This window comes from Ixodes scapularis, unplaced genomic scaffold (genome assembly GCF_016920785.2).
Source record: "Ixodes scapularis isolate PalLabHiFi unplaced genomic scaffold, ASM1692078v2 PGA_scaffold2__306_contigs__length_199485367, whole genome shotgun sequence".
NCBI classification, from domain to species: Eukaryota; Metazoa; Arthropoda; class Arachnida; order Ixodida; family Ixodidae; genus Ixodes; species Ixodes scapularis.
In genome coordinates this window covers 21,882,890-21,908,517 of record NW_024609857.1, presented here as the reverse complement: position 1 = coordinate 21,908,517, position 25,628 = coordinate 21,882,890, and the positions used below count along the sequence as shown (strand labels likewise).

Sequence of the window (25,628 nt, the reverse complement as noted above, 5' to 3'; positions counted from 1 at the left end):
CCGAAATCTTCGCCGCCATCTTGGAACTGAATCGGAACCGAACCGAAAAAAAAATATAACGGTAACTGGTTCAAAACGGTTCAAGGTAATATTTCTTTTTTTCTTTTTTCTTAGTATCACAAAATGAACATATGGGAATAAAAAATTGGCGGCTGTATTTCTATCTATGGATCAAATCGTCATATATTCAGAATTGAAAAGTGTGGTAAGTTGTGCGTTTTCATGGCACTATGATTAACCATGTGTCACGTTGTCACGTGATGCCAGGGTGTCAATTCATGTTGTCATGTGACCTCGTGACGTTACGTGACTCACTGCGTCAACTCGATTTTATTTTAGGAAGTCACTAGATGTATTAACATTGTTGACAGCATGACGTAACATGACATTACGATTTCGCACCGAGAGTCACGTGACACCGTGACGTAAGCGATTTTCATAACCCCTAGTCGAGTGCTCGGGTTCATGACAATCAGCACCACCAAACATTTGGGTAACGGCTCGTGTCAATTACATATGATAATAGCCCAACTCTAACAATATCTGAAGCTCAGCCCAAGCTTTTGCTTTCCAAACCCTTGCCGCCTAGAGCATGGCTGTGATGAACACTGGCGGTATCAGATCACGTGGCCGCTTGTTTAAATTGTGAGTTGAGGAGATATCGACAGCTGTCTCGTTCCTTTATTTTTTCTGCATTTGCTATTAGGGGAAACTAATGGATGTTTCCGCAAGCTATCAACGTTAGGGGATATTTCATAACACTATTTATTGAAAGTACAAGAAAAAATGTTGCAAGACCCATTTTACATTATTGAGGCACCCAAATATTTTTTCGTTGTTGCTGAACTGCATCCGAGAAATGTCCTTGAGAATAGAAGTACTAAAATTACTAAATGCGACTTATCAATATGACGTTACATTGAACTACACGTGTGTACGGAAGGAATAAAAAAAAAAGGATATTTTAGTGACCTCAGAGAGACAGCCGAACGTTGGCAGTTGCTGTAAGTCTCACACGAGCATCGTTCTCAAGTTATCGCCCACGTTTCGACTCCCTCTGTACTTTGCTTAAAGGAGCTTTAAAAATATTTCTATACGTCACTAAATACTTCTCAGGATCACCACCCTAACGTTAATAACTGCTTGGACTTGGCTTTGCTATTTTTTCTAAGCAAAGGCAGTCGCCAAAAAATTCGAGAAATATGAGCATCGTTCATCCCCTCAACTCGGAGCCAGAAGCGGCCATGTGGCCTGGTGCCTATCTTATGCCGCCAGCGTTAATCATACCCCGCGCTGGGGTTTTAAAAGAAGAAAACGCGTGCTCAGGCTCCAGACATTGTTACATTTCGGCTATTCTCATCACGCAGTGGTTGGACACGAGCCACTACCCAAGTGTCTGCCAAGACATTGATTGTTACAAGCCGATGTACTGTGCTCACGCAGTCCTCCTGTCCAATCCATGAGCCGCGCTCGACTGTCGCCAGGCGGGTGGTTTTGATCCTACAATGTCGACATCAATCTTTGGGAAGGCAAGACTAAAAGAAATAGTCTCATTTAATCCTCACAATTTCACCGCGACAAATAAGCTTCTGAATTAGTGGCGGCCTGTGCGAGTGTATTTGGGTCGGAGGACCAGTACGCCTCGGAAAAGTCATGAGCATTCCAACCCGATGTCGTTTTATGACCCATCTAAACTTCACGGGGTGCAAAATAAAATCAATGAAGGGTTGCGGTTAACAACTGTCAAATAAATTTGTCTCATGAACACATACCAACGGAGGAGGCAATTCCTCAGGAATACTTTCAGCCTTTCCACTCTGGTGAAGAAGGAAGACCAGCGAAGTTGTACTATGGTGTAAATTAAGTAATGGCAGGCCGCAAGTCGGCAAGCCACAGTGGAAAGGCTGAAGAGGTTGCCGCCATCCATGCGCGACGGCGGCAACCACACAACCGGCAAGCCGGTTGTCTGGTTACCGTCGTCATTTATAGAGGGCGGTAGCTTACCAAAAAGCACGTTTTTGTCGTGTCAGACGCTCGCGCCGTTCCTAGTGAAAAGTGTCTGACTCGCAACTAAAGGGTCGTGGGTTCCGAATCCCGCCTAATATTCTTAATTTTTTTCTTTAAGGCAAAATAATTACTTTCAAAAGTGAAATCATTGAGACATACGGCGCCCTTTAATTCGCATTACATGTCATGTTTTAATCACTCTCATTCCACGCATGATGTCACGTTTCCCGTGAGCATTGTGGGTTGCTTGAAATTCTTGCACGAGGGTATGTAGCTCTGACGTCATGAACCTATCGACCAATCAGGATTTTCCAGTGTCGCCACCGACATCGGCTTTTATGCGACATGAGCTCCTTAACATTATCGAGTGAAAGTCATCAGTTAGCAAAGGTGATGCTCATTTGCAAATTAAATTGACCGGCATTTTGTCAAGAAGAAACCTCACCAGTCAGACTATGCCAGCGTATTCTGCATAAGAAAATGTTCACTTGGGCAGCGCTATTTCGGGTCATATTCGAGAGAGAGAGAGAGAGAGAGGTGGCGTGAGAGAAGCAGGGGAGGTTGTTCTAGCGGGAATGCTGAACTGGTTCCCCATGAAAAGAAGTAGAGAGAAAGGATCTGAGTGCGAAAGTGCGTATAGACTAGAGTGAACAACTGCGATTACTTCTTGTTGCACGATTAGTGGCATGCATGCGGTGCTGAGTGTAAACAATGTTTGGTTAGAACAACAAGCATTTGGGTTGCCGCTCGGTGTTTCTATAAAAAATAGTCTGAAAGGAATTATCCTAAAACTTTTGTTAAATTCTGAAAATTCCATTGCTTTTAGCTCAGTTGTGTCGTCATCATATACATATATATTGTGAAGTGTATTTCGTAAACCTTATTTCATAATTAGCATGATCACGAGGTGCTCATTTCATAATTTTATGTGATGTAATTAATTCCTTAGTTCAAGGACCCAATCACGATTTCATTTTTAACACTGCGACACAAAGTTGTACCAATCATGGGTATTTTAGGCGACCTACATCACTTTGCGACAACATTTTATACCGTGTAAATAGATCAGCTTGAACTTTATAATTTTACTTAAACACGAAGAAAGCAGAATAAAATACAGTATAGTTCTAAATTTGAAGCTGATCTATTCACAGGTATATACCAACCAGTTCAACACTTTACTCTTGTACTTAAACATTTTGATTCAGGTAAAATATATGTTACTGGTAAACAAAGGGATGTGGAGTCGTATGAACACGACGTTATGTATGTTAATGTAGATTTTTTCTACTCTTGCGTCGAAATTAAATAACTGAATTTAATATTTTTGTACCTAAAAACAAAAGTAAATTGCACGGACGATCGAAGAAACTATATAGTTAATCGTTTCACGGCGTAAATAGTGTATATTGCCAGAACAACGCGAAAAATATATTCTCAATTTAGCGGTCCAAACCGGTTCGAACCGGTTTGAACCGGTTTGAACCGTTATGTTTTGCTCCCCGGAACTGAACCGGAACCGAACCGAAAGCCGTGAACCCGAACCGTAACCGAACCGATAAAAATTTCGGTTCGACACTCTGCACCAAACAGTTAAAGAAAAGGAAAAGGGGGAGTCCCCTCTTGCTCGCACTCTCGTTTGTGTAATCCCCGGTCACATCCATTCTCCCCCTAGAAGATTAGCCCGTCGCTCACAATTCAGACAAAAGTTGCTTTCCCCACCCCGTTCATTCCAAAGCTGACAGTGCTGTTGAAGCTACGTGCTCGGTGGGCCAGCCACACTTGCCACGTGAGCATGGCAAATGTGGCTGCAGAGAATGAAGTCAGGTGATGAAAGGGAGGCGGCTGATTGGTCCGGCAAGCGCGTAGCTTCCACCATAATGTCAGCTTAGGGGTGAAGGGAATAAGTGAGGTCCGGTTGCGCGTGACGTCAGTTTGGACCCGATGACGCGCTTTTGGGACCGCGGATGTATCACATAGAAAAAGCAGAGAGGTTGCAAAGGGGAGGAGGCACGAAATAGTCCGCTCTGTTTTCAAATTTTCGCACTGAAAGTCAGGCTTTTGACTTTCTACCTTTTTTCTTTTGGTCCACTGAACGATGTGCTATTAGTAAAATCCCAATCTAAAATGATTTATCCCAACCCAAAAATCGTTTCATGGGCCTTTAACTGTCCCACGGAGCAAACTGACGTCGTCAGCTTTGAAGCCGCGCCGAACGGCCCCTTTCCCCTGTCCCAATGTCATCTGTAGCAGAAATCTGATGGATAGGCTCCCATTGGCTGGCGTGCATCATCAAAGAAGGAGGCTCCCATTGGCTCTCAAGCAGCATAGTTCCAAAAAACGCCACCAGAGAAGCCCTCTCCATGGCGGCGCAGCGCATATAGCGGCCCGGCCGCCGGGAAGAGGGAGCGGTGGCAGCAGAGCTGGCACAGCTCGCCCGTGCAAACTCCGGAGAGGCTTCACGGCCAAGCTCGGCGCGGCGCGGCCCCTTCACAAAAGCGCGCGCTCAGCTGTCGGCCGGCGAAACGTGGCCATCCACCCCACTACGCCACAGACGAACTAAGGGAACGGAAGAATGACATTCATGCTTTTGCATTCCCAATTCATAATAGTGCTTAGGTGTCCTCATACTTTTGTTGGTGCTGGTACATACATTAAGTGACAACGAAAATAATCTTCAGTTGTAAGTAGCGCTGTGTCTGTGTCTTCCTTTCTATCCGTTGTACTGTTGTGCTTTTAAACCATTATGAATCACTAACTCGCCCAACTCTCCACCCTCGTCAGGAGCACCTTATTTGCACAGCATTGTGACACGGGCCAGAACAAACCAAGCTTGAGTATTTTCTCAACAATTATTTAATAGCACCCAGTCTGGTATCCGGAGGGGAGGGGTGTAACTGGAACACCGCTTCTGAACATTTTCAACTTGGTCGGATGTCGGCACGAAGCGTGCGCTGTCACGCGCTGTCGTTATCCCCTTCACCGTCTTGCGCGGAAGTCTGTTTGGCCTGGGGCACCGCAAGATGTCTCCAGCTCATGGGTTCAGCTTTCTTGAGCTTCACCTCTACTTTGGTTCCCAGGTACTGCACGCAGCTCTTTTCAACGTCTATGACCTGCAACAGAAAGCATGTGCTCACATATTCACCCCGTGTAGACAAAAAATGGGTGTTTCGCCGCAACAATCGTGAGCGCCATAAACTGCAGGGCTCCTGAACTTGCAGCAAGGACATAATTAAACAGAATTAAGTAAGAATCTAGCAAAGAGCAGTTCAGAAATACTATTTGTTGTTAAGCAGCTGTCAGATAAAACTAGCAAATTCTCAGATTAGAAGATGAACTGGATAATGTTCACGATCTGTGCACTAGCCCAAACAGTGATCTGCTGTTCACCGCTTCTTTCATAGGGATTTACTCGTATATTACCTATTTTTCTTCTGTCTGATATGGCGCACCGTGAATTCACGAGGGCGCCCATCAAACCATTCGGCCAATCTTGGCCGCGACACGATCACATGGTCGTGTTGCCGCGGGGTCGATCGGGATCTCGAATTCGGCTCCCGACGCGCCGCTTTCTCTCCTAGCCACTGGAGGGCGCTGCAGGCGCCCCCGTGGCAGGCGAGGAGAAACCTTCTCGCCCATCGATAGAGATACTCGGTGGGGCAGGGGGCGAGAGGCCTCGAAGAACTCCGGACGAGACCGAGACGCAGGCAGGCAAGTGGGTAACGACCGGATCTAGGATATCGCGGGACGCGAGGCCTAAGGCCTTCTTTGTGTTTAGCTTTAGCCTGAACGTGCATTTGTAAATAATTGTGTAATGTAGCTTGTATTTGTAGTTTAGATTGAGTGTTTTGTAGTGTTGTGTTTTATTGTACGAATAAACGGGGAGCGGAATCCCGCTCCCGTGAAAGAACCAGGCTGGACTCGGTTTGTTGACGGACCACGTGGGAAATGGCGAATCGGCGGCGGTACGCGATTTCCTACAAATGGCGCCCAACGTGGGGCAGGCGAGCCGTAATTACGGTCGCAACGTCCGTCGACGACACTGCGTGGAAGTTCACGCGGGGCGGTCCCCCTGGTTGGCGAGTTTATACCGCGGCACTGCGAAAGTGTGAAGGGTACGTCCAAACAACTGTTCGAGATGGCCACGGGTAATTTCGCCCTCACGGATTTAATGTTTTTGGCCGACGTCGCTACATCGACGGGGCTGGCGGAACGGAACGGCGCGGCGATGACCGCAGCGCCGAGTCCGGACACGCCGACGGTAGCGCCGGTCGTGTCTATGCCTCAAAGCACGGAGATGTCCCGTGAATCCACGGCGTTGGTTGCGGCGTTCGCTCAGGCCTTACAGAGCATGCAGAGGCAAACGCCACCGCCAAGAACCCTCATCCGCATTCCGGTGCCGGAGTACAGCGGACACAGCGATCGAGCTCTGAGCGCGACCGACTTCTTGCTGGAAATCCAGCGATATCGGAAGGCTACCGGCCTGACAGAGAAGGAGACGCTAGGCAGAGTTCTGCCGGTGGCTCTTGTAGGCCCAGCAGCCAGGTGGCATCGCCTTGTGGGCGAGTCAGCCGGAACACTCGACGAGTTCACGGCCCTCTTCCGACAAGAATTCTTGCCGGCAGACTACCTGCCAAGAATGCGCAGGGAACTGGAGGAAAGAACGCAGGCTCCCGCTGAGCCCTTCGGAGAGTACTTGCGGGCAATGCAGGAACTCCTGCAGATCGCCGATCCGAATGCTACGAACCAGGAGCAGGTCGAGCGGGTGGTGAGGCAGGCGCATCCCACCTTCTCGCGGTATCTGCGTGGGCGCCCATTCGGAAGTCTGAGTGAGCTAGCACAGGAGGCGCGCAGGGTTCAGGCCGACATACTGGCGGAGCGCAGGTACCACCTTCCCCCAGCACCAATCGACACGCTCGAACCCCGATGCGCGTGGCAGGGTCCGGTGCCACGTGGGTATCGACGGGGGGAGGCCGCAATGGCGGAGGCCAGCGGGGAGCCGAGCGGGAATCCCTGGGAGCTCACGGATGACGCCTTGGAGCCAGGATCGCGCCGAGGAGGGAGCGCGGCCGTCCACGCGACGGAATTCCGTCCGACCGGCGCACCACGGATCGCCGCAGCCCAGGAGCAGGCTGCCGCCGACCCGCTGCCACAAAGGGGTGAGCGCATCGGACGTCCCACTGGGGAGAATCCTATCCCAGGTTGGCGAGGCCGCTGCTTTCGGTGCCACGAAATCGGGCACTATAGGCGCGACTGCACAAGGGAGATTCCGGGAAACGGAGGAGGCCGCCGATAAAGTTATCGGCGGCGAAACAGACCAACGAGCGGGTCCCCGACACCCCTTCGACCGTGTGCGTGCCGACGGCGTATCGAGTCGGAGCAGCGACAAGCACCGCGGCCCCATTTATTTCCCTGACGGTGGCGGGAAAGGAGTTCGCAGCTCTTCTGGATAGCGGGGCTAGTGCGTCGCTAATTGGGGACGAGGTCCTCAGGCATCTCCAACAGAAGTCCGTTCGGGTGAGGCATGGGGAGACCACTTTCCAGTTGGCTTGTGGGTCGACGACTTCGAGGGGAGCAGTGCGTCTCGTGGTACGTTGGAATCAACGCGCGCAGAGACAGCGGTTCGTCCATTTGGCCGGGCTGACAGTGCCCATCATTCTGGGACGGGATTTCCTGGCCCACACTGGCATCATCATTGACGTGGCAAGTGGCGGGTACCGAGAGGGGGCATATGCACTCCTTTCAAGTTTCCGAGAGCGCTCCATGGGGGCCATGGCGGCAGCGCTGGGAAAAGCGACAGAACAGGAAAGAACCGACCGCGACGACGCCATGCCCATGAGTCACCCAACTCCGAGCTCCGCCGAGCACTGCGACGAAATGGGCCACCCGTTGGCCAATGCCGATGGACTGTCCGGACCAGAGCGAGAGAGGTTGGCGGCTTTGCTGCAAAACTTTGACGAAATGTTCACCGAACAGCCGGGCTGCACTAAGCAGGTGCAACATCGCATTGAAACTGGGGACGCACGCCCTTGGAAGTCCAATCCGCGTCCTGTGAGCCTGGCGAAGCGAAAAGCGATAGATACCGCAGTCGATGAGCTCCTGAAGTCGGGAATCATTCGCCGGTCATCAGGACCGTGGGGATTCCCGGTGGTTTTGGTGCCCAAGAAGAACGGAACATCGAGACTCTGCGTTGATTATCGGCGCTTGAACGCGGTGACCGTAAAAGATGCGTATCCATTTTCGAGCATCGAAGAAATCATCTCGAATCTGGGGAAGGCGAAGTATTTCACTACCCTCGACGCAAGCAAAGGCTACCTCCAAGTGGAGATGAGCCCGGGCGACGAAAGCAAAACTGCATTCGTGTGTCACCGAGGCTTGTTCGAGTTCACTCGGATGCCGTTCGGATTAACAGGTGCACCGATGACATTTCAGCGGTTGATCGACGGGGTGCTCGGAGATGCCAAGTGGCAGCACGCGCTCGCGTACCTGGACGACATCATTGTGTACTCGGAAACTTTCGAGGACCACCTTCGTCACCTCGAGGACGTGTTGCGCAAACTACGAATCGCCGGCCTCACACTAAACCCGACTAAAGCCCAAATTGGAGCTTCTGAAATCAGCTTGTTGGGATTCCGGATCGAGAGAGGAAAAGTTTCCCCCGACGCGGACAAGTTGCGGGCGATCTTGGAGTTCCCAGTCCCTACCGATGTCGGGGGAGTGCGCCGTTTTCTCGGCATGATAGGATACTACCGAGCCTACATCCCGAACTGCGCCGCCATGCAGGCACCCCTCACGCAGTTGCTGAGGAAAGCTGCTCCCTGGAGCTGGGAGGCGCCGCAGGAGGAGGCGTTCCTCCAGCTGACCGAGGCCTTGGCGCGTACAGCATCCCTCAAACTGCCAGACCTGAATAGGCCCTTCACGATCCAGACGGACGCCAGCGACCAGGGACTCGGCGCGGTGCTCCTGCAGGAGACAGAGGGAGAGATCCGCCCGGTGGCATTTGCCAGCCGGGCGCTGAACCCGGCGGAGAAGAACTACACGGTGAGTGAGCGCGAATGCCTCGCCATCATTTTTGCTCTTAAGAAGTTCGATCATTATGTCGAGGGGACGGAATTCACGATCGAGACGGACCATATGGCCCTCGCGTGGCTCTCCCGAATCAAGGAACCCGCCGGAAGACTGGCGCGCTGGGCCTTGACACTGCAGAAGTACGAGTACCGAATTCGGTACCGGAAGGGCACCACAAATGTGGTGGCCGACGCGCTCTCCCGCGCACCCGTGGATCCCCCACCGCGCGAGGCAGCAGACTACGGAGGCGGGGCCATCCCCCGGGAGACGGGAAATCCCGCCTCGCGCTCCGCTCCCCACTGTGGCGGCGTCGCGCAGCTGGCTGAGGCGATTACCTCACTGGGACCGGCGTTCAACCGAACGGAACTGTACGAAGCACAGCAGAGCGATTCGTTTTGTCGCGCTATCTTCGACCGGCTCAGGCAAGAGATGGATCCTGACCAGACGGGCGAAAAGACGCTCCGGCACTCCGGAACACCGAGAGGGCCAAGTGCCACCGCCCAGGGGTCAGACATTGAAGCAGGTGAGCTGGAGTCTTACCTGATCGATGGGGACGGCGTCCTGCTGCGCTACTTCCCGGAAGAGAGCGATTCAAGTGAGTCGTTCAAGACCGTGATTCCCCGCGATCTCAGAGTGGCAGCGCTGCGTCACTACCACGATGCGGACGGTCATGGCAGTGCACCGAAGTCGTGGCATAAGCTGCGCCGTTTCGCTACCTGGCCGGGCATGAAGGGGCAGCTGTGCCGTTATGTCCGTAGCTGCGCAGTGTGCCAAGAGCGCAAGCCCAGGGGCGGCAGACCACCCGGCCTGCTCGAGCCCATCGTGAGTACGCGGCCATGGGAGATCGCGGCCTGCGACTTAATGGGACCCCTGCCGCGGTCAAGCGGAGGCTATCAACATGTGTTGGTAGTAACTTGCCACTTCACCGGGTTCGTCGAGATGTTTCCAATGCGGAAGGTGACAGCCAAGGGAGTCCTGAGCAGGCTGTCCGAGGTCTGGTGTCGCTACGGGTTCCCCGAGAGACTGGTGAGTGACAACGCCTCGATATTTTGCTCGAAAGTCTTCGCGGCAACCTGCCAGGCCCTCGGGATTAAGCATTGTAAGACTTCGTGTTACCATCCCCAAGCAAATGTGACCGAGCGGCGGAACCGCGACATCAAGCCGCTGCTCGGGGCGTATGCTCGAAAGCAGCGGGACTGGGATCTGCATTTGGATTCGATTTCGTTTGCATTGCGGTCCAACCTCAACCGCAGCACTGGGTTCACGCCCGCGCTTTTGAACTTCGGCAGAGAACTCTCTACGCCGACCGATGCGGTTCTTCGCCCGCGACAGAGCGCGGCCAGAGCGGTGCCCTCGTACGAGGATTTCGCGACGCGCACAAGAGAGCGACTGTCGCGGGCGCTGGACGCCGCCCGCGGAAACAGGGCTCGCGCGCGGGCGGAGCAGAAGAACACCTATGACAAAGCGCACCGCGATGCGCAGTTCGAGGTGGGCGACACCGTTCTGCGGCGAAGTCACGTGCAGAGCGATGCGAGTAAGTTCTTCTCGGCGGCGTTGGCCCCCAAGTGGGTTGGCCCCTTTGTCATCGATTCCAAGAAGTCTCGACTGACATACACGCTGAGGGACCAGAATTCTGATCTCGTCCGCGGGACAGTTCACATCGGCGAACTGAAACCCTTTTTCCCCAGGGAAGGGGATGAGCCGGTCAAGCGGCCGCAAAGGGGCATTCGCGGGCGCCAACGATCTCAGGAGTTCCTGGGACCACCGCGGCACAGCTACAACACGCATAGCCGGAGGCAACCCGATGGGATCGGAACCTCGTAGAGTGCGTGGCCCGGGAAAGGGAAGAAGAGGGGGGACGATCCGAAATCGGCGTTCCGTAACCCGGGAAAGGGAAGAAGAGGGGGAGCGATCCGAAATTGGCGTTCCCGGCATTTTTTTATTGTTTTTTCTTTGTGGGTGGGGGGAGGGTGCCTCGGAACCCTCAGTGTTTGTTTTTCTTGTTTTTGCTTTGAATGTTTTTTTTTTTTTTTGTTGTTTTTTGTGTGCGGCGTCGCTGTTGGTGTTGGGGTACTGCTCCCTCGCTGGGCGCACGCCTTGGACTTTTCCCATCTTGTGCGTCATCGCCCCTGCGGCTGCTGCTTCGAGACGCAACTTGGTGTGCACCGAATGGTCCTCTCTGGGAGGGATGAAAGGAGGAGTCGCCGTTTGGACAAACACCAGCTTGGGCTGAGCTCCTCGTCTTCTGGCAGCGTATTCCCCGGCAGGAACCACAGCTCGGGGAGCCTTGTGGGACGTCCGCGACGCCACGCAGGACGCCGGGGTGCAGTTCTCAGTGACACTGGACTTCCAGCCTCGCATCGTTCCGGGAGGGCGGTCGCAGCTGGGTCGCAACCACAGTCCCTCTCCGGTGCACCACTCTGGAGGGGCCAGTCTCATGGTGGCCAGGCACACTGCTCAAGGACCCCGTTGCCCCGGAGGCCGCCGCCAAGCCGAAGTCGACACAGTCTACTGCGAGGTGTGTGGTGGCCGCGCACCCCAGGTCTCGGGCGAACTGATGGACCTCAGTGAGGACGACCTATGGGACCAGCGGTGTGTGTGTGCGTGTAGGGGGTCTCCAGGCCAAACCAAGCGACGGTGTTCCCAGCAGCCTAGCCGTACGTCTGAATTCCGGCGTACTTCGATTTTTAGGAGAGGGGAGTATGGCGCACCGTGAATTCACGAGGGCGCCCATCAAACCATTCGGCCAATCTTGGCCGCGACACGATCACATGGTCGTGTTGCCGCGGGGTCGATCGGGATCTCGAATTCGGCTCCCGACGCGCCGCTTTCTCTCCTAGCCACTGGAGGGCGCTGCAGGCGCCCCCGTGGCAGGCGAGGAGAAACCTCCTCGCCCATCGATAGAGATACTCGGTGGGGCAGGGGGCGAGAGGCCTCGAAGAACTCCGGACGAGACCGAGACGCAGGCAGGCAAGTGGGTAACGACCGGATCTAGGATATCGCGGGACGCGAGGCCTAAGGCCTTCTTTGTGTTTAGCTTTAGCCTGAACATGCATTTGTAAATAATTGTGTAATGTAGCTTGTATTTGTAGTTTAGATTGAGTGTTTTGTAGTGTTGTGTTTTATTGTACGAATAAACGGGGAGCGGAATCCCGCTCCCGTGAAAGAACCAGGCTGGACTCGGTTTGTTGACGGACCACGTGGGAAATGGCGAATCGGCGGCGGTACGCGATTTCCTACACTGAGAAGCAAACAAGATTGTGTGGTATCCTTGTCTCAAGAACATGCTGTGGAGTCAAATGCTTAAACCCTTCCACTTTTTAACACAGAATGTGTCATATGGCTGACTTCTACAAGTTTCTGCTTTTCGATTCCTGTTATTGAAGAGGGTCGCACAAGCGCTGCATCATCACTCGGCTGGAGCTCGCTTCCTCACCGGCTGAACACGAATCCCAGCCGAACACTCCGCAGAGTGTGTACCCTACACTGGCCTCCGGTACGCAACATTAAGAAACTCCGGTGCTAACGTCTTATTAAGGACGTTCAGGAGACGATGGAACAGGATGATCAGCCCCAATATACTTTTTCATTTTCTACCGTAAAGTTCCGAAAGAACACGCACCCAAAATGAAGAGAAATGGTGAAAAAACATGGGGTGGGCTATCCTTGAAGATGCCAGAGCAAAACTCTATCAAAAATTAATGATAAACTCCGTGGCAACGGCTACAAACCACGCTACGCGGGAACTGATACCGCAAATTGCGGACTGCAAATTCGTGTTTTACGATGCGATAAACACGCGGGAAAGGATACCACACGTTGCCGGACGCAGCAGACTTGCCTTTCATGGTGCGAAGGACCCGCCGAAACCCACCGAGAACTCGAATCTCACAGGAACTAATACTGCAGATCGCGGACGCAGCAGATTTAAGTTTCATGGTGCAATAAACATGCGGGAACCCGCTACAAACTCGTCTGTCACGAGAACCGATATCGCGCGTGCAGATCGTGGACAAAAATCAGGTAATCCGCAACAAACTCGTATGTTACAGGAAATACCGCAGATCGCGAACGCAGCAGAATCATATTTTACGATGCATTATACATGCGAGACGAACTCGCATGGAATCGAGATTGTGCGCGCAGATTGCGGAGAAAAACGCGGGAATCCGCTATAAATTATGTCGTGGGAATGGATACCGCAGGTTACGGACGCAGCAGATTTGCATTTCACGGTGAAACATACATGCGGGAAGAACTCGCATGTTACGGGAGCCAATATCGCAGAAAAAAAGCGCGGGAACCTGCTATGAACTCATTTGTAACACGTGTCAGTACAGCAAATCGCACGGTTGATGCGATACCTACTGGACATCGCGTAACGTCTGACGAGAGTTGGGGGGTGGGCGATGTTTCAGAATTTTTATGTTACCGATATTTACCCAGAAAAACAAGATTGGTAAACTCTCCGGGGTGGGTGTTCTCTTGGAACTTTACGGTATTCACTATCATAATTCTGAATTTACCTATGCACAAACTCTGGCACGTCTGGAGCCCAAGAAGTGCACCCCAGCATATTATCCATATTGGTAGGCAACACCTACAGTATTAGAAATGTAAGAAAAGTCCAATATTCACAAATTCAAGCGCTGTATTCGGTCACAACAGGATGTCGTGAAGTGAGGTTGGCAAATCAAAACCGAAATTTAGTACAAACGGTTCCCGAAATGCTTTGCACAGCATTGCACCACTATAATCTCTTCGATTTTGCAAGAGGACTATTGGTTGGCGAACTCCATATGAAAAACAGTTGTCCCGGTGACCCGCGGCGGTTACTCGACGCAAGTGCTGGCAACGTAGTCGGGAGTAGTGAACGGTACTGCGTGAATGGGCCTTTATCTGGGAGGTGCTGAGCAAATGCGCGGGTTAGTATGCACGAGAGCTTGTTAAGTGAAAGCATCATATGAGACCATAAGCTTGTGACTGTAGCAACAGCTGCGCTCGCACTTGCGCTGAAACACAGCATAGGCTCAGAAATCAGGGAGTAACATACCCCGGAGAGCAGGAACGTCTGGCTGAAGAGACAGCGGTCCTCGCCGAAGGTGATGTGCAGGTGCAGCTTGACCGGGTTGGCCTCGACGCGGGAGAGCTCTGGGATCGGCACCTTGGAAAAGATGCTCACCACCACATGGGAGGCAGTCTGGTGCCAGTCGTAGCGACATGTCGCTTGATCACCCTCCGCATTCTTCTGCACAGTTCGCGTAAAACACAACGCATTCTAGTGGGTTCTTCTATAGTGACATCGGCTTTGTTACACAGTGCTCTCGCTTAATCGGTGTTTCGCTTTTTTAAGTTAGACCATGTCAAAACTTGCCATACTGTGCAATGCATTTTAAAGTCTCCGGGTTAGCGGCGCTGCTGTACTGGCTAAATTTCTCATCTCCAGCGGAGACACTAAGCACCCTCCATTGCTTTTGCATGTCCATACCTTTGCCAGCACACAAGAGCTTGCCGTTACGACGAACAGAAGGCAACGCGGAAGGTTTGGACACTCTTTTGCGGGATGCCAATGAAACAGATATAAAGCCTGCGCAGGTCTCGCTACCTTTTTAATCCAGAGATGACTGCCTGAAGTACATCCCCGCTGCTCCAGAAAGTTTGCGAAGTCTGACGTTTTCCGCTGGCAACAGGTCCAGTATTTCATCCTGAGTGAAGAAAACGCAGGAGTGGAAACGTGTGAGAAGGACAAATGCCATCAAAACAAGCATTGCACTTGCAATTTAATGTGACGAGGATGCCACGACAGGGAAGACAAACAATGCATTCAACGCAGCCAGTGCAACAATACAGTTACTTAGACAATACATGTGCAGAGTATGACACAGTTAGCACAAACAAGCGATTGTCGGTTCTTCCCGCTTTACTTTCGGAACTGAAAGCCTGTAAGAAAAACTGGCAGTATGGCTGAGTGTGCTAGTCCTGTGCACCAACCCAGGCAGTAGTTTCTTGCTCACAAATATCCTGGCGTGCAAGCAGACGAAAGAGGGTCGGTGCCCACAGACTCTAATGATACTTCTAAAGTTCCATATCGTAGTAATCCAGAAGGATGACTGTGGCTACTGTCACAAACATCCCCGCAAGTCATGCATGACACTGACAACTGCTGGTATCACGGCAACTAGTTAAGGACGAAAGAGGTATTCGTTTAGAAGGGCGAGGGAAGGAATCACACTTTTGGTTCTTTTCGGTTTTTAGGCTAGGTGGCACAAGCTACCGCCCGTTATAAAGGGTACAGCCGATAGCATTCATCCATCCATAATATGTGATTGGTGTAATTCTTGGCTATAACTGCACAAATTCGAGGCAACGTTTTCTGCAGTTTTAATTTAGGGTCATTTCATGCCAAAGGAGACGCAGGAATTTTTTCATGTAGGGGATATGTAGGAAAAAATTAATTTGGATAAAAATGCCTCTAAACTCCAAGTATTTTTTTTTTAATAAATTTTATTTTTGCTGTTATGTTCTAAATTTCTGGAATTCACATAAAACCCGTGTAGTTAAGAAAAACATTGTGAAAAAACGGTTGCGTGTCACACAGAACCGAGTCACGGCGCAGCAGCCACGATCCCCATTGTGGCACTGCCCTGTGCAGCATGTACAGCGTAGCGTTCTTTTGTGTGTGAGCTTTTCAATCCACGTTCCCGGCCTGTGGCAACACTGGTTTGTTATTATTCAAGTTCCTTCCCCCGTTCCGAGCAGTGCGTGACTTGCTCCTCGCCGTCTCGTCTCTTTCTCTCGCCCCGAAGTCGAGCGTTAGGCTTAGCGTCCGAGGCGTAGCGTTTGAAACGCAGCACCAGCACAACCGGTGCGAGTAAACGAGCCAGCAGTCTTCGTTGGCAAACTAGATTAGCGGCTACTTCGTATAAAAAAAAAAAAAAACACTAAAAATCAATGCACCTTTTGAGACTGCATATTAGAGTACATGGAGTGTTTTTTTCTAGACTTTACAAATTTGTTTTAGAAAACCTGCCGTTCGGCCCTAACTCATCAATGCCCAGAGCTCCCAGTCGTGCGTACCCACCATAGCCGTGGTAACGCCGAAATGTTTTATGCATATTTTTTGTTGTTCCGGGCCGATCTACAAAATGGCCAATCAGTAACTTCCGCCACGGGCTAAGTCAGCCAATGGGGACTGGATTCTGCGGAACTGACTTCCGGTAAGCGGAACGAATGGAATTTGATACTCTGGTAACATTCACTAACTCTACATGAATAGCTTCCTAAAATTTTTTTGCCTAGCAGTGGTAAAGAAACAAGGTCAACCTACTGCTAGGACGTTTTAGTTCTTAGAAAAAGTTCTAGAAGAACTTTTTAGTTACCAATCTGCACATAAAAGCTTTGCAAACATGTTAAATGGAATGCGGGCAAACTAGGCTGTCTGTGGTCATTTTTTGAGCTACCCCAATTAACTATGCTTTCTGAATTCCCGGCGTTTACCCTTTCAGGTAGGCTATTTAGTATCGTGAAATTCACAATAGTTATTGTGAAATTACAAAACAAAAATGTTGCAAAAACCCGATTTTCAAATATACCCCTTACCGGTACACCACACTTTTCAGTGCCGCGACGTCAGTGGAAGGCAGGCTTGCCAGTTGAGCGAGCAGCCCAGAAAATAGACTATGCCAAGCATTTGTTCCGTGCTGGTGTGTGGGTACTGGAGCGAGCCTTCAAAGCATTTATTCAATACCGCAAAACTGCTTGTAATCAGTTGGGAACAAAATCCACAGTTCAAAGGGTGAACCCATGCCTCCCACTGGCGTCACTTTTTCGTTGTTGCCAGTAAAGACTTTCAGTTTGAAAAACACTGTGAGGACCAAATTGTATATTCAATAACTTCGCAAAAAAACACATGTTGGCCTAGTATACTATTTGGGATACTATTTCAGCGCTGTTCGTTGGTGTCTTTACGAAATTTTGAGTCAAATCAAGGACCATGAAGAAATTGCCGGAGTACCCCTTTAAAGGGTAAGAGCACTTTGCCAAAGTCGTCTACATTGAACATACCCTTCGTGGAAAATTGGAAATCCCGAGTGGTAGAGGCAAATTTCGAGGTTGCTCTGCTCCCCTTGGTATGACTGTAAAATGTGCAAAATGGAAGGACATTCATGTTAGTGCCATGGAAGTAAGGGCTGGTAGCTTTCGGCCCAAAGCACCAACTCTCATCCAATCGCCACCGTACCTGTTGGCAACCAGCATTCTTGCAGGATGTGCCCAGGGAAACAGTGGTGTCAGCTGCAAGACAAAATGCACACTGAATACCATAAAGATAACATTTAGGAAGACGGGGTAGGAGGACGATGTACCTAACTTTGGCCACAATTTTTTTGCTAGAATGGAGAAAAAGCATTCTGGGTAGCTTTTAAAATCTCCAATATCTCAACACTATTGTAACTTTGAAACAGTCTGTGCCACTGATCCAGAAAACAGCACAATATACACACATTAATACCGTTGCTGTAGCAGTAAAGACGCGTTCCCGCTGGCGATGCGATCTAGTCACGCGATAACTTTCATTGCAAAAGCGACCATCGGGGGCAAAAAGCGACGCGATTTGAGCAGTCGCTACTCGACCCAACTTTTTTGCGGTGCGATCTAGTCGCGGAGCGGCTGAGCCAATCAACGGCATTTGGAGCGAGAGTTTTCGACAACGACTCGCCAAAGAAGGCAATGGACTTGCACATCGTGCACGCGGGTGTGACCGTCTAATTTTTTTGCGATGCGATCTAGTTGCATCGCGCAGCTGCTTACATCGCCGGTGTGAATGCGCCTTAATGACTGTACAGGCAAGCTGGTTTGGTAATGACTCGTCTGGAAAATCTTAAGCCTATGTCTGTCTGTCTCCAATCTCAGTTTTTCAAACAAAACAAAACATATTTCTACTTGCTCGATCTTACTAATAATAGTGGTCGGCAAATAATGGCACAGTGAGGTAAACACAAAAAGAAGTCTCCTAAAAGTCAAAGCGAGTGTTGAGCGCACATTGTCGAGATCCAAAACCCGACAAGATGGCTACACGAAATCACTTCAACCATCCACATTCTGCACCATGTGTCGAGCGTGCCATACCACAGGCAGATAACTTCCGACGTACGCTCGATAATGACACTTATTTTTAACACCCAGAGACAGAAATCTGGGCCACTGGTGGCCGAGTGCAATAACCTGGCCTCCACATGCCCAGCAGATCGTGGAATGAAAGGACATTCTGCGAACTGGAAAATTACAAGACCAGTTGCCATTCCTGACCGCTTGAACGTGGAAGGGCATTTCGCTAAACACCGTAGTGCACACTGGACACACCAGAAATGAGCAGTCGTACTTCACTGGACAGACTTCCCCCTCCAGCAAAGAAAAGGGAAATAAGCTCGCTGTCATCTAAACATGGGTTACGGGATAGCTGAATGGCGTTCTTGCAGGAGAGGGAAGTGAAGCGGAGACCAACCTTCAGACTCTGAGGCCTCTCCCTTCTTGGCGAGGGACAGCTTGCTCAGCAACGGCACCAGCGACGACCCTACGGAGCTCTGCAGCAAGACTAGGGGCTGATTTTCGTCAGGCCTGACCAGAGGGACAGTGGGGCGGGGGGCCTCGGGGGGCCTGTCTGGGTTCACATTCTGTCGAGGTAAGAAAAGGAGGCCTGCCACATTAGCTGCAAACCCAACACCATATCGATGACTTTAAATTGAGGATTGGTAAGCTAATCTGTATCTTGTGCCAGCCTTTTTTTCACACTTGCTGCCACTTCTAGGCTCCCGTATGCAAGCTACGTTGCAGAAGTTCGACTCGCGGGATGATTTTTATCATCATCAGGAATTGTGGGACTAAATAAACGAGAGAAGTCTAGACTGAGTGCCAAAGCACAGCACACATTCTCTACGAGGCTAACAAAACGGGAATCGAAGTCCTGGCCTAAACGTTGCTTTTGACATGTTGAGATGCGTTGGGGACATATCAACAAGGCGCTAAAGAAACACAAAGAAAGAACTTGCAAAACGAGAGGGTTCAAGTAGCCATACTTGGTTCTCTGCGTCTGTTTTCCGCTCGGGTTTAGGAGACTCCACCGGTTTCTGGTCCCGATGGTAGGACTTTGTGCACCCCTGCAATTCACACAGATGTTATCAGATCAAATACGCTGAAAAAATTCTGCGGATTCACCCAAAAATAGTTATTGTTACCTTGCTGTAACTGCGTGAAACAGGTTGCTTAAACATTACAATTTACTTGCAACCACACATCCTAATACAGTCTAAGCTCATTACAACAGACCTGGTTACAACAGACATTTAGATATAACATACCGATTTGTGAAGTTCGGTTGGTTTTCCTTTACATACCATTGACTAAACTTCATATCTGCACACAACATACTCCTTTTACAACAGACCAAAATCTTGGTCAAAATCAAGGTCTGTTATAACAACCTTAGACTGTAGGCACCGGGGACACAAACTAAAAGCCAACCAATGTTGGCTTGACGAGTTCATGACAGACATCAAACAACCCAACTACACAAAAATAAATGCAACATCAAACACCAAATTTTACTACTCAAATTTTTGCCACACACTAACACATTCCAACAAAATGAAAGCCTTGATGCAGTCTTTTGTCTATACAATGAAAATAGGAGAACAGTGACCATGTGCTTAAGCTGCGTTGTGCTCTGCATCTGAATCGTGAAGAAAAAAAAAAATATTTATATTTTACACGATAATTGCATCCGCTGAGACCCTCCCATTTTTTATCTCGATCAACAAGTTCCTGCCTGTTTGTCACTGTTCAAGGAGTCATGTAAGCACGTGGTTATGGTTGTGGCTAGCATTGTGCGAATATTCGACTTTTCGAATAGTAGTTTCAAATATTACACTTTTCAATATTTGCTTCAAAGTGAACTGCGATATTTAAACTTTTCGAAGAGTTGATTGCTGCGGGTTAGCCCCGTTGAGCTCGGTGAGAAGCGCACTCAACGGGGTTAACGCGCCGATTATGCAAATATGTTATACAAGGGGACAACTTTTTCTCACATTTCCGATGAAGTGAAGACCGCGCGAACACTGCTGCGATCAGCGCTCAATGTGCATGAGTGCACGGGCGCCCATAGCTTTGGCTTCATTGCCAAGAAAAGTTGTCCCCAGGTATTGGGCAAGAGATCGAACTATAGGGGGCACTTTATCGAGCTTGATGTCCACACAGTTCGGTGTTTACTAACACAGCATAACAAAGCAATTGAACCTCACCTAGCGCAGTTTGGGCACCAGCGCTTCGCTTTGACCAGTGGTTTGGTCGCACGAGGAGCGGCCTTCAAATCGTCACCATCCATTTCTCCAATCAAAAACAAACAAGAAAATTTGGAGCGTTCCGCTAGAGGCGTGACTGCTCGATCTCCTCCCCAGTACCAATATTTACAAGTCTTCAGCACAGTGTGCAATCTCCTCAGCCCAGCACGCACATGTTTGTCGCGTCGCGATGCGAGCAAATCATGCGCCATACGCACGAACACTGAAAATGGTACAAGCCAGATACCCGTTTTTAAATAGGTCTCTTGTTTTTACTTTTTTTTTTTTAAGTAAGAATATTTACATATAGCAGGCAGATTTATGAATCTCATCAATTAGGACAGCTGTGACAAATCTGCCGTATAGCAGGCAGATTTAAACCCCCTCGATTAGGATAGCTGTGACAAATCTATCGTTTACATGCCACAGTTAATAAATATAGTTATATTAAAATTAACTGGACTTAGAAGTGCACAAGTTGAAGGTTAGAACTTAGAAACGACCTTCACAAGTTCAGCTAAATTTTCGTTTAAGCATGGTACATGGTAGTGAATATAGAAACCATCCAATATTCAATTCGAAAATATTTGGCCAAAACCACTAATCGCTTTGACTTCATTTCAAACTTAAAATCCACTATTTGCACATGCCTAGTTATTGCACTACTCTGTTCACCTCTAAGCAGATAATTATTTTTTTTAAACTACGCTGAGGCTCGACAAGTTGACCGTCAGCTTGGAACCACATTGCTACACCCTTCAGATACACAGAGAGCAATTCAAGTCTCTGAAGGCTCACCACTGAGCGGTCGAACCAACCTGTGGCTTTCACTCTGCTGTCAGCTTAGAGGTCAACATGGTACAGTACTGCTCTCGCACCTCTCTTCACTGATTTCAGGCTGACACTTGCCACATAGTTAGCAAAAGCATGCTATCAGTCCATAAACCAACCCTATCAACAAGCGTGCCACACTGACCTTGATGTTCAGGAACTCGGTGAAATCTGTGGTTTTCTTCTTGCAACAGGACCAGCTCTTGTAGGCATCGTGGAAGACCGGTTTACCCGGATGATGCGTGCAGGCGTCTTTAGGAGGAACAACAGGGCAAGAATATATAACTGGTGTCACATTACTGGTCAAGCAAAAGCCACTATAGTCACTGACCGAAACAGACCGGTAGTCTTTTAAACGTACAGCCACCAGCACGCTCATAATGTCTCGCACTGTTCTTTGGCTGCATGCATGTGCTTGAGATGCACAAGACACTGAAGCGTTGTCGAAGTTAGAAAGCTCGCGCCTCGTAACTTTTAATTTTGTGCCAGGCGATTGTCAGAAGACTACCCAATAAATATTTTACAGCAGAGTCACATATATTTTTAATATTGCCAAAAGATTCAACTGCTCGAAACCGAAACACAAGCACGGAAGCTCAAGGCCAGAAGTCACGTGGCTACACCCAACATTACTAAATCGGCTCGGTTGACAAGCTCTGTATTAGCCGCGCTTAGAAAAGCCAGCCCCCTCCGTTCGTGGGAGCGTGCTGACACTGCCTTTGCAGCCCGCCCGGTACGCAAAGCCGGCCAAGCTCTGGGCAAGCTCAGGACCCCGGTCAGCTGCACGTCAGCGGCACTTCTTTTAAGAAATGCACTCTGCAAGTAAATTCTGCTGCAGCCACATGATTGTAAATATGCACGCTTGCAATTTCTTTGATTTTTATATGGTGTAATTTAACGGATAGGAGCGTACGTGCCTAGCTTTGGTTCGAGTTTCCGAGTGTTATTTTCTGCTCGTGTAATATTGAAGTAAAACGGGATTTATGGCATAGATGATGTCACTTATATTCGTTTATGACCAGCACGCACAGTCGGGAGCTCGCATGCGCTGTCAGCACCGTATCCAGTTCTCGATAAACCCTCCCACATATTTGTCACGGGAAAACTAATAAAATATGTTTTCTACCCTTTATTTATTTAAGCATGGGCCCTGAGGGTATTCAAAATAAATAAATAAATAAATTTGTTTCCACAACAAATCTTTGGCAAGTCTAAAATTTTAGATGAATACTGTGCAACGTTTATTTCTTCGTCCATGAAAAAATTGTCACTTAAATGCAAACTACCAGGGATGAAAATACATGTAGTTGGCGATCACAGGAGCCGGGCTTTCTTGTTTGCTACAGCCAACCTCTAACTTTCGATTGGTGTCTCTCACATAGAAGTGCATTTATATTACAGCAAAGGATTGCACTTTCAAGCTTGCCAGGTGTATTCCCTCGCACTGGCACCAGTCATGACATCTTTTTCTGCCCTTTCTAAATATAGCAAGAGTGTGCGGGCATAGCTTTGATAGGTGCTGAAGATGCGCAAGGGTGGAGATTCCGAAAGCTCCTTCTGTGACGTCATGCAGGAGGGCCTTCAGTGGTACTTTTGAAAATGGTTTTCTGCAGCATCTTTAAACCAAATTACAAATAATTTCAATATTCGAAATCTTGGAGGTCAAATGAAAATTATTTAAGTGGGTTTCCTGAAATACAAAACACCTTCAGCTTCCCTTTAAGCACAACTGTAACGTTAAGAGTATAGGTAACATAAAGCGAATTTAAATTAATGTGCTCATTTAAACACGTCAAGAAGCATGTTGCTGTATCAGGCGCTGGAGCATGCTTATATGCTTACACAAATGAACTCGTTTTACAGAGACAACGAGAGAGTCTCACAATTCATACATTGTTGCCGCGAAGCTGTAGTAGGTACTGTAAAAAGAACTGCTCTAATATCTACCGCACGCTCCCCTGTTCAGCTGATCGGAAGTGATGTCTACACACAAAAAAAAACAAAACAAGAGGGTAAAATCAGCCGTTTTCACCACCTTAAGACGTTCTTGTAGTAGGCCTTGATGTAGCCGAATACAAATACCAACAGCCCGCTTCTTTCAAATGACGAAGACGTCTTCAAATTGACATTCTTTCCTAAAGAAGCTTTGAATGTATGCAGCAGCTTATGCTTGAACTTCCGTATTTCAGTCTGCAAATGACCAAAAACACAACGGTCTATGTGCCGGAAACCACGATAGACACAGCCATTTCTGAGAGTTGCTTGCCCTGGTGCCGAATGTCGAAAACTGCCAAAACTATGAAGGCCCGGCGGGCGTGAATTTACCCCAAACGTTCCAGGAAATGTTGTCTTAATCCGGACGTTATCCTACTGGCAACAGTCGTTGGTAATACATTTCGTAATCCACACAGAAACAATGTGTTTTATGGCGTATACAAGGTAACGAGGCCACTCAGACTGAGCGGGTCGGGCGGGCTGCGACATGAGCTCCGCTGCCTCAGAGCTTGTCTACTTAGCCGATCCAGTAATGTTGGCTAGACCTGACTGTGTTTCTTTTCTTCTCCGCTTCTCCAACGAGTAAAGCAGACGATGATGATGACGAATTTGAAACACAGTTTGTTGTGCAATTGTTTTGCACTTATAACCCTTCTGTTCGATGTGCGCTGGAACATTGATTGGCCAGCACCACGAACGACAGTTCCAAAGTAACGGTCCCCACATCCGTCCCAATGTAGGTCCACCGTGCGCCGCCATCGCGTCATCATATTGAGAATGAAGTGGACATGTACTTCCTGTGATCTGTGCAACTTTTTTATCAACGTATGTGCAGTTAGTTATTTGGAGGCCACCAAATATGGGGTTTGTCCTCCTTTTTATGTTCAATATTGAATGTGTGCCTTAGATGACCCACGAATTTGAATATATTCAACACACATAGTTTGAACACCACGTGAACATGGAAGGGAGAGTGAGCATGACTAAAATTAGCCAATCCTCGACTGGCCGTTTTCAGGTGGAAAGAAAAATTTTGAGCCGCAAATTGTTTTCTCGGTAGGTAAGCCCTTGCTCATGTTTAAATAAAAACCTCGGCGAGCACAAATAGTCTGTCAGTGTACATTTAAACTGTAAATAAATCATTTAAAAAGTTAGATCTAGAATGCCCGCAGAGAAGAAATGAAGGGAAAGCGTATATACACCGACCCACAGGCCCAAAAAAGTGTCAACAGCTTATAAAAGATTCAAAAGGCTTTAGCAAAATGCTGCAGAGATATGCATATCATGGATGTGCCAATTACACAGCCTCTTCCGGAATCACACTGGTGATGACAGTGCTACGCAGAGACAAGTGACCCAGAGAAGTATGAATAAAAGGCCTTCTGCCGTTGCCTAATCTTACCTGCCGTGTTCTTGTTAGGGTCGAATTTCTCCAGGCAACCCGTGTTGTAGCACTGAACAAGATTCTGCGCCATGTCAGCTGTTTTGCAATACCTGGAAAAGTCGCGATCGCATTGGGACACGCACTTGCTAATTTTGAGTCATGTCATTTACTGATACCGATTCCCCTTTAACGATTCCTACGATTAACCGCGCTGAGGTATCGGATATGTCAAACAGCTCTGATCGGCTAACCACCTAGCCACATCATTGCAGGCGTGTAAATGTTCAAAGTTTGCTGCGAAATGTTCAGTTGAAGATCACGACTTCCGAATCCTATACAGGGTGAGTTGAGCAACTGCTGGAGTTAATTAGGAAACGAAGTGGTGACTTGCGCGCCTGAAAATTTCGTTATTAAAATTACTCATTCAAGAGCATCCGCCTTAATCACTGGGTGAAACCATACAACGTTCATGACGTTTCAGAGCCTCGACTTGAACCAATAGCCCCCAAAAGTAAAGACGCTGCACAAATACGTGTCCGAACTGGCCTACTACTCGCTCAGAGTACTACGAGCGTACATTTTTGAGGCCGGTTTTAACGCCCGGTGAGAACTTTCTAGAAACTCCAGGCACCGGCATAAGCAAACCCGATCGTTTTCGTTCCCGATGAGAGTTGGAATTTATGTGTCAGTGGCCGTCGCTGTTCTTAAATTGTCTGTACACAGAATAAAAGAGCGTCGTTAAAACTAATAGCGTTAAGGCAAGCAGAACGACAAGGGAACTCACCGGTTTAGGAGAACCGTCGATCCACGCTTTCACAGTCCGAAAATAAAATGGCAAAAATGCTCGCGCTCGCTGCTCCCCCTGGCAAGTCGATTACGCGATTACGAGATATATGATGATGATGATGATGACGCATTTGGCTTTTCAAGTTGTAAGGGGTGCCTCGGAGTCTGCGGACAAATTCACATTAATATCTTTAAATACTTGCCAACGTTTTCCAACAAACAAA

At 49.0% G+C, this 25,628-nt stretch overlaps 1 protein-coding gene across 1 annotated transcript; it reads right to left on the bottom strand.

Annotated features, from left to right (window-relative positions):
- Positions 1–4,845: 4,845 nt before the first annotated feature.
- On the bottom strand, positions 4,846–25,550 carry LOC115324245 (cysteine and histidine-rich domain-containing protein 1). The gene is made up of 10 exons (XM_029984759.3): positions 25,403–25,550; positions 24,637–24,728; positions 21,385–21,491; positions 19,149–19,229; positions 18,578–18,746; positions 17,315–17,367; positions 17,140–17,210; positions 14,681–14,780; positions 14,129–14,323; positions 4,846–5,120 (listed from the first exon to the last, which is right to left on the bottom strand). The coding sequence occupies exons 2-10, from the start codon at positions 24,707–24,709 to the stop codon at positions 4,965–4,967; spliced, it is 1,005 nt and encodes a 334-aa protein (XP_029840619.2). The 5' UTR covers positions 24,710–24,728; positions 25,403–25,550; the 3' UTR covers positions 4,846–4,964.
- Between the last annotated feature and the right edge of the window lie 78 nt (positions 25,551–25,628).